This window comes from Mytilus trossulus, chromosome 11, assembly GCF_036588685.1.
Source record: "Mytilus trossulus isolate FHL-02 chromosome 11, PNRI_Mtr1.1.1.hap1, whole genome shotgun sequence".
Taxonomy (NCBI): domain Eukaryota; kingdom Metazoa; phylum Mollusca; class Bivalvia; order Mytilida; family Mytilidae; genus Mytilus; species Mytilus trossulus.
In genome coordinates, this window is record NC_086383.1 from 5,639,379 (window position 1) to 5,649,153 (window position 9,775).

Genomic DNA, 9,775 nt, shown 5'->3' on the forward strand with positions numbered 1-9,775 from the left:
ACAATATAGGTTTAATTCAAATACACTATTATTATTTCATAGTATTTGAAAAGGATAAGCTTTTACTAAGAACTATTCAATAAGTTAACTGGTATACCCAGATAGAATTTCACGGTAAATGAAAACATATCCCAGGGAAATATTCTCCTCCGGATAAGAAAATAATTACAACTACTGTGACATTTTTTCCTCCGGATCAAATTTCACCCGGATATAATTTTGCTTTACATATACACATAACATATACACATTTGATACATACAGTACTTTACATGATATTCATATAATAAACTTTAACTATAATAGTATATTGAAATAAAGTCATACAAGCTATTATATTATGCTTTAAAAATAAATAAGTATTTAAGAGTTGCTACTCCAGAGATGAGGCAAACTTTTTTTCTTCTTTTTTTCTCACTTGATAGTATAATATTTTGCTGGAAATGTATAAATATAAATGATTTTTTTAGCTGCAACAGACATGCACGACGATGCTCAGGCTAGGATATGAGCGTTAAAGCTCTAACAATCCTCCTCGCATCGAAGACCTGTTGGTGACCTTCTGCTGATGTCTACTCTATGGTCGGGTTGTTGTCTCTTTGGCACATTCCCCATTTCCATTCTCAATTTTATTTGACATTAGACTACACTTATAGTTTTTTTAGCATGCACATCGAAAACCTCAAATACTACATTGATGATAATTTATTGGGGTAGAATTAAGAGCACTTGAAGCCAAGATGAAATAAAGGTCACAAAATACAGAATAAGAATAACTGGTAAATGAAATATTAAGTAGAGATAACAACGTGCAAAATAAGGAAAGAATGGAGAAAATGGTAGAAACAATTAAAAGTATGAATGGAAAGATGAAGGCGGATTTCAGTCCGGGAACGCACTTTTAGTATGTATTTCTCACTTCCGGCTACTGTCTGTTCGATTAGTTATAAGAATTTTGCACACAAAAAAAATACCTATATTGATGTTCCTTTTAACGTGAATTTTTAAGCATATTTAATATTAGATTGAATTAAAAGAATATATGTATTTTTTATGCATTATTGATTGATAAATGTGTATCTTATTTATTGAAATAAGATTTGTAAAGTCGAACAGATTTAATATTGGAAGTTAGAAATATTTTGTCAACAAACAGACAAAGAAACATTATGTAACTCACAAACAAAGAGGTTTACCACATTGATATACTGGTAACTGTTTGTAAATAAGAACTCGACATTGCTTGTCATTTAGACATGATATGAATAGCCCTATAGTATTTGCAACTAGACTGATATAATAAGTAAGGTTACCTTGAGTTATCCAAGTACGTGTATGGCAAATGGCAGATACGAGTTGAGGGTTAGACGTCTGTCTTCATCAAGCTCTCTGGTTATTCTGCAATGATCAAAGTACTCACCACAGGAAGTTGACAGTCGCACTATAAGTCAATGTCCGGTTTCGGTGATATCAGATCCGGACAAGTCGATTACAACATTCTTCCCCCTTCTCTCTGAAAAGATTGTTGGTATAATATAAATTCATATAAAGAATGATTAGTGATAGTTCTCTATTCTGAAGTCCTTTTTGTCCCACTATGATTTCCTTAAACGGTGAATGAAGTTACTGTCATTTAATCATGTCAGAAATTGTCCCGCAGATATCATGATATCTCCATTGATTTACTTATAACTTGAGGTGTTACTGTCATTTAACCATGTCAGTAATAACCCCCCTTTGTCCTAATATTTCCAGTGGTCCTTTGAAACGAAAGTCATTCAATAGAATGGCACAATATTTACAGTTACACATCAAACACACATAGTTCACATAACAGTTTTACAACACAGTACAATTGTTACAGTTCCACATGATACACACACGCATATAGTTATTTACAGTTAAAAATATATATACACACAAAGATACGCTATTCAAACTTATATAGCTGCTGAGCATTTCGGGTGGTGATGTCAGCAATTTCCCTTCCTGGAATATTAAACATGATAGACAATTTCTGTATAATAGATCTAATCAATATTGGAGAACTGACCTCATAGTTCTTGGGGTGGAGGTATGGTGCATCACTTTCCAGAATAATGTCCTCTAGGCTCATCTCGCAAACCTGTGAGCGGAGTTGTGGATAGGTATCCTCCATTAACAGTAATGGAGAAATACCAAATTTTGTATTAGGAAAACACCGCTTTATATTTTCATATGTTGTCTTGTCCTGGGAGAAACAGTGCCAGTGGACACCATGATCCCTGTCCAGTATCTCTGACATGATATCTAAGCACCTGGCAGTTATGTTTTTACCTCTGCAGTGAATTACGACAGGTAACTTGTAATCTCTGGCCAACTCTAATTGTACTCGTAGTACCTTAACTTGCTCTCTTATATCTTTCTCCCCCTGACTTACGTCCAATCCACATTCCCCTATTGCTAAAAAATTACCTGGGATTCTTCTTTTCAACTCATTAAAGTTCCGACCCACCTGGTTCCCTGCTACCTTCGGATGGATTCCAATAGTGTGGAGAATTCTCTTATCCTCCCTTAACAAATCCCCATCTAGGCAAGCTGTCCATCGACTTGGAAAAACAAAATTTGATATTAATTTTCTAATCTGAAATTTTTCATTATCTTGTTCTTCCCAAATGTATGAAGGCAAGCCAGAAAATCTGGCTTGTAGGAAGAATTTGTCCCAATGAAAATGTGTGTCAATAACTGTGTGTATCGGATGTGAAGTAATTTTACATAGAGACAATTTACAATTATATGAAAGTAAATTTTCGGAATCCTCGGATGATTTAATTAATAAAGCTAAGACTTTCCAGTGTAAGAGAGAATGTATGTTTGATGGTGGAAAGACCGTGTAAGCTGATGATGAGTGAAAATGGTTTATCCTGTTGAAATTTAGCAGAAACGGCAGGTCTGTTTGATGAAAGGTTGCTTTGTCACACTGTTCTAGAGTGGACATCTCCCTGGCGAATGTTACCAATTTGTCCAGTGTGGAAACCGCGAACTGACGACAAAGTTCTATGAGTAAGCCATTCATCAATTCAACCCAGTCAACCAAAAATTCCTCTTTATACCCATGTGTCTGCTCTGAGTTGTGATAGTCGTTGCAATGTATAGTAAATGCACCCTGTTGGCCAAATTGAAGTTGACAGGTCCAACATGCCAACAGAGGTGCAGTATACCAGGGTACATGAGCCCGAAGTACATGTCTTCTTACATTCACAAACCTACCAGAGCATATACAGCATGGTCTTGATCTTTTTTTATTATTACTGCTACCTTTAATTCTTTGTTCTTTCAGCAAACACCCTTCCTTTTCTATCTGTTCTTTCAGCACACCCACTTCCTCTTCTTCTGGCTCATAGTCTAGCTCTTCCTCTTCCATTCTTTAAAAATAAGATAAAGAAAAAACAAATTAAACATTTAACCTATATACACTATTTATACACAAACTGCATCATCATTAGTCCATTACAAAATCTCTAAAGTGGGCAGGGGCCTTCCTGTCCCTCCCTCTGCTCCTATCAGACAGTTTAACTTGTGCTTCCACAGTATCGGCTACATTATAGATTATTGTCTGATCCCCAAAATTATCATCAAGGTTCATTAGGGTTTCCCAATCCTGTAGTGTAAACTGATCAGCTTCTTGTGAGCTCCTTTTATTAGTCAGAAAATCTGACTGCCCAATTCCAGTATTGCCTCCACCAGTCAGAGAGTCTGACTGTGCAAGGCCACTGTCCATCATGTTCCACAACATTGGCTCATTATTACTGAAAAGCCAATCTAGCCCTAAGTCACAGTGTTCTTCCTTGTCAGTTAAATCTTCCAACATTTTCCTCTCCACCTGTTCTAGTATTCTTTTCTTAAGCCTTTGTGTCCAGACAGGTAAGTCACGAATTTGACTGAGTTTGAGCCTATCATGATGAACAACTTCAGATGTTTTTTTGTTCCTAATTTTGTATAGGACCGGTGATTTAACCTCAGCTACCACAAAGGGCCCTTTCCATGGTGCCTTCAGTTTTGGACATACCCCAACTTTCCTGGCTGAATCTATCTTAAAAACAATATCTCCTACCTTATATACCTTACAATTGACATTCAGGTCATAATCTCTCTTCTGTCTCCACTGAGCCATTTTAATGTTTTCCCTGGCAAGGACATGTACCTCTGTCAGCGTCTCTCTAAGAATCTTGATATAATCTGTTAGCTCTTTTTGTTCTTTAGTCCTGTTAGGTGCATCAAGACCCAAAACTAGGTCAATAGGTTGACTATTTTCCTTGCCAAAAACCATGAAATTTGGTGTGAACCCAGTTTGTCTGTTTTCTGTAGCTCTAATGGCACCAGTAAGTTGCTGTAGGTGTACATCCCAGCTATCTTGTCGTCTCTTAGTAAAACACCTTATCATCTGCGCAAGAGTGCGATTATAACGTTCAACTTGACCGTTTGAAGCTGGATGATATGCTGTCGTCCTTGTTTTCGTTATCTCTAAGAGTTCACAGAGCTGTCGTATCACGTTGCCATCAACATTTTTCCCCTGATCTGTATGAATCTCCAAGGGACACCCAAATCTTGATATTGTACTGTCCATAAAAGCTTTGGCAATTGTTTCTGCATGTTGGTTCGGCAAAGCACAACACTCAATCCATTTGGTAAATTGATCAAGGATCACAAGAATATATTTATTACCCATATTAGTTACAGGTAGAGGGCCTAAAATGTCCATGTGTATCCTTTCAAAAGGAACCCCAGAGTGATATTGCCCCAGATCTGCTCTTGCTTTCCTGCATGCCTTCTTCTGCCTATTACAAACATGACATGAACTTACATAGATTTTGCAATCTGTTGACATCTTGTACCAGTATGCCGTCTTCCTTAGTTTTGAAAGTGTCTTGTCCTGCCCTAAATGTCCAGAAGATCTTAGATCATGACAACACCTGAGCAATTCATCTTTCAGACTGTCTGGAGTCACAAAAAGAATCCTAGAACCAATAGGGTCCTCCCAGATATAAGACAGTATACCGTCTTGATATCTAAGTTGTGACTTACATTGCCAAAGATGTCTAACCCCTGGACTCTGCATCTGTAATTCCTGCTTAGAGGGAGTATGATTCAGTGTTAACCATGCAATAATAGTACTTAGATGTTTATCCTGACTTTGCAATTGCCCCAAGTCATCATTTGAATAACTGGTAGGCATTCCCATTATACCTATATTATTGTCTGATGTTACATTCCTTATTGACCTTATGGTTAATCCTATGATGCCAACTGGTGAAGTACAGCTGACAGATCTCGCTGTCAAAGGTACCACAAAGTCTACATCTTCTTCAAATGTTTGCCACTGGGTTATAGTTTTGAGGACCACCTACAGAAGCTGAGACATGTATTAGAGCGATTCCAGCAGTATAATCTCAAGTTGAAACCATCAAAATGCAATCTGTTCCAACAAGAGGTAAAATTTTTAGGCAAGATTGTCAGCAAGGATGGGATCTCAATAGATCGTAAGAACATTGATACTGTACAGAAATGGCCAGTTCCAAAAAGTAAAAAAGAGCTAGAATCATTTTTGGGATTTGCTAATTACCACAGGGAGCATGTGTCTCACTACGCTGCTCTGGCCGCACCTTTACATGTCCTTACAGGAGGAAAGGAGTTTAAATGGGAATCAGAACATCAAGATGCATTTAATAGTATTAAGAAGGCTTTAACTACACCACCTGTATTGGGATATCCTGATCCGAACTTTCCATTCATTTTGGATACTGATGCCTCTGAAAATACTATCGGAGCAGAATTGAGTCAAATTCAAAACGGCAAGTGTGTTACGGTAAGCTATGCAAGTAGGGTATTGACACCAGCTCAGAGAAAATATTGCACTACACGGAAGGAACTTCTAGCAATAGTAGCCTTTACCAGACAATACCGTCATTATCTTCTTGGTAACCAGTTCACTATACGCACAGACCATAACAGTTTGAAGTGGCTCATGAACTTCAAAAACATAGAGGGACAGTTAGCTCGCTGGCTAGAAGAGTTATCACAATATAACCTGAACATTCAACATAGACCAGGTAAGAAACATTCAAATGCAGATGGACTTTCCAGGATACCTAATCACCAAGATCTTTGCTCACACTACAGCTCGGAGATACCCCTTAATTTGCTTCCTTGTGGAGGTTGTAAGTACTGCACTCGAGCAAGGAGCCAGTGGCAAACATTTGAAGAAGATGTAGACTTTGTGGTACCTTTGACAGCGAGATCTGTCAGCTGTACTTCACCAGTTGGCATCATAGGATTAACCATAAGGTCAATAAGGAATGTAACATCAGACAATAATATAGGTATAATGGGAATGCCTACCAGTTATTCAAATGATGACTTGGGGCAATTGCAAAGTCAGGATAAACATCTAAGTACTATTATTGCATGGTTAACACTGAATCATACTCCCTCTAAGCAGGAATTACAGATGCAGAGTCCAGGGGTTAGACATCTTTGGCAATGTAAGTCACAACTTAGATATCAAGACGGTATACTGTCTTATATCTGGGAGGACCCTATTGGTTCTAGGATTCTTTTTGTGACTCCAGACAGTCTGAAAGATGAATTGCTCAGGTGTTGTCATGATCTAAGATCTTCTGGACATTTAGGGCAGGACAAGACACTTTCAAAACTAAGGAAGACGGCATACTGGTACAAGATGTCAACAGATTGCAAAATCTATGTAAGTTCATGTCATGTTTGTAATAGGCAGAAGAAGGCATGCAGGAAAGCAAGAGCAGATCTGGGGCAATATCACTCTGGGGTTCCTTTTGAAAGGATACACATGGACATTTTAGGCCCTCTACCTGTAACTAATATGGGTAATAAATATATTCTTGTGATCCTTGATCAATTTACCAAATGGATTGAGTGTTGTGCTTTGCCGAACCAACATGCAGAAACAATTGCCAAAGCTTTTATGGACAGTACAATATCAAGATTTGGGTGTCCCTTGGAGATTCATACAGATCAGGGGAAAAATGTTGATGGCAACGTGATACGACAGCTCTGTGAACTCTTAGAGATAACGAAAACAAGGACGACAGCATATCATCCAGCTTCAAACGGTCAAGTTGAACGTTATAATCGCACTCTTGCGCAGATGATAAGGTGTTTTACTAAGAGACGACAAGATAGCTGGGATGTACACCTACAGCAACTTACTGGTGCCATTAGAGCTACAGAAAACAGACAAACTGGGTTCACACCAAATTTCATGGTTTTTGGCAAGGAAAATAGTCAACCTATTGACCTAGTTTTGGGTCTTGATGCACCTAACAGGACTAAAGAACAAAAAGAGCTAACAGATTATATCAAGATTCTTAGAGAGACGCTGACAGAGGTACATGTCCTTGCCAGGGAAAACATTAAAATGGCTCAGTGGAGACAGAAGAGAGATTATGACCTGAATGTCAATTGTAAGGTATATAAGGTAGGAGATATTGTTTTTAAGATAGATTCAGCCAGGAAAGTTGGGGTATGTCCAAAACTGAAGGCACCATGGAAATGGCCCTTTGTGGTAGCTGAGGTTAAATCACCGGTCCTATACAAAATTAGGAACAAAAAAACATCTGAAGTTGTTCATCATGATAGGCTCAAACTCAGTCAAATTCGTGACTTACCTGTCTGGACACAAAGGCTTAAGAAAAGAATACTAGAACAGGTGGAGAGGAAAATGTTGGAAGATTTAACTGACAAGGAAGAACACTGTGACTTAGGGCTAGATTGGCTTTTCAGTAATAATGAGCCAATGTTGTGGAACATGATGGACAGTGGCCTTGCACAGTCAGACTCTCTGACTGGTGGAGGCAATACTGGAATTGGGCAGTCAGATTTTCTGACTAATAAAAGGAGCTCACAAGAAGCTGATCAGTTTACACTACAGGATTGGGAAACCCTAATGAACCTTGATGATAATTTTGGGGATCAGACAATAATCTATAATGTAGCCGATACTGTGGAAGCACAAGTTAAACTGTCTGATAGGAGCAGAGGGAGGGACAGGAAGGCCCCTGCCCACTTTAGAGATTTTGTAATGGACTAATGATGATGCAGTTTGTGTATAAATAGTGTATATAGGTTAAATGTTTAATTTGTTTTTTCTTTATCTTATTTTTAAAGAATGGAAGAGGAAGAGCTAGACTATGAGCCAGAAGAAGAGGAAGTGGGTGTGCTGAAAGAACAGATAGAAAAGGAAGGGTGTTTGCTGAAAGAACAAAGAATTAAAGGTAGCAGTAATAATAAAAAAAGATCAAGACCATGCTGTATATGCTCTGGTAGGTTTGTGAATGTAAGAAGACATGTACTTCGGGCTCATGTACCCTGGTATACTGCACCTCTGTTGGCATGTTGGACCTGTCAACTTCAATTTGGCCAACAGGGTGCATTTACTATACATTGCAACGACTATCACAACTCAGAGCAGACACATGGGTATAAAGAGGAATTTTTGGTTGACTGGGTTGAATTGATGAATGGCTTACTCATAGAACTTTGTCGTCAGTTCGCGGTTTCCACACTGGACAAATTGGTAACATTCGCCAGGGAGATGTCCACTCTAGAACAGTGTGACAAAGCAACCTTTCATCAAACAGACCTGCCGTTTCTGCTAAATTTCAACAGGATAAACCATTTTCACTCATCATCAGCTTACACGGTCTTTCCACCATCAAACATACATTCTCTCTTACACTGGAAAGTCTTAGCTTTATTAATTAAATCATCCGAGGATTCCGAAAATTTACTTTCATATAATTGTAAATTGTCTCTATGTAAAATTACTTCACATCCGATACACACAGTTATTGACACACATTTTCATTGGGACAAATTCTTCCTACAAGCCAGATTTTCTGGCTTGCCTTCATACATTTGGGAAGAACAAGATAATGAAAAATTTCAGATTAGAAAATTAATATCAAATTTTGTTTTTCCAAGTCGATGGACAGCTTGCCTAGATGGGGATTTGTTAAGGGAGGATAAGAGAATTCTCCACACTATTGGAATCCATCCGAAGGTAGCAGGGAACCAGGTGGGTCGGAACTTTAATGAGTTGAAAAGAAGAATCCCAGGTAATTTTTTAGCAATAGGGGAATGTGGATTGGACGTAAGTCAGGGGGAGAAAGATATAAGAGAGCAAGTTAAGGTACTACGAGTACAATTAGAGTTGGCCAGAGATTACAAGTTACCTGTCGTAATTCACTGCAGAGGTAAAAACATAACTGCCAGGTGCTTAGATATCATGTCAGAGATACTGGACAGGGATCATGGTGTCCACTGGCACTGTTTCTCCCAGGACAAGACAACATATGAAAATATAAAGCGGTGTTTTCCTAATACAAAATTTGGTATTTCTCCATTACTGTTAATGGAGGATACCTATCCACAACTCCGCTCACAGGTTTGCGAGATGAGCCTAGAGGACATTATTCTGGAAAGTGATGCACCATACCTCCACCCCAAGAACTATGAGGTCAGTTCTCCAATATTGATTAGATCTATTATACAGAAATTGTCTATCATGTTTAATATTCCAGGAAGGGAAATTGCTGACATCACCACCCGAAATGCTCAGCAGCTATATAAGTTTGAATAGCGTATCTTTGTGTGTATATATATTTTTAACTGTAAATAACTATATGCGTGTGTGTATCATGTGGAACTGTAACAATTGTACTGTGTTGTAAAACTGTTATGTGAACTATGTGTGTTTGAT

The 9,775-nt window shown here is 38.2% G+C and overlaps 2 protein-coding genes across 2 annotated transcripts; one reads left to right on the top strand and one right to left on the bottom strand.

The window, feature by feature from the left end:
* Positions 1–1,309: 1,309 nt before the first annotated feature.
* Positions 1,310–4,371, bottom strand: LOC134690672 (uncharacterized). The gene is made up of 3 exons (XM_063550667.1): positions 4,103–4,371; positions 2,455–3,404; positions 1,310–1,513 (listed from the first exon to the last, which is right to left on the bottom strand). Exons 1-3 carry the CDS (start codon positions 4,114–4,116, stop codon positions 1,449–1,451), a joined length of 1,029 nt encoding a protein of 342 aa, XP_063406737.1. The 5' UTR covers positions 4,117–4,371; the 3' UTR covers positions 1,310–1,448.
* Positions 4,372–7,214: 2,843 nt separating this feature from the next.
* On the top strand, positions 7,215–9,655 carry LOC134691605 (uncharacterized metal-dependent hydrolase HI_0454-like). Its single transcript, XM_063552173.1, has 2 exons — positions 7,215–7,483; positions 8,182–9,655. The coding sequence occupies exons 1-2, from the start codon at positions 7,470–7,472 to the stop codon at positions 9,653–9,655; spliced, it is 1,488 nt and encodes a 495-aa protein (XP_063408243.1). The 5' UTR covers positions 7,215–7,469.
* Positions 9,656–9,775: the final 120 nt, after the last annotated feature.

Bases quoted from the DNA above. Each gene is read 5' to 3' on its own strand.
- LOC134690672 (XM_063550667.1), bottom strand. The intron at 1,514-2,454 runs GTAATTTTTTAG...CAATCTTTTCAG, and splicing joins GTTGAAAAGAAGAATCCCAG to AGAGAAGGGGGAAGAATGTT.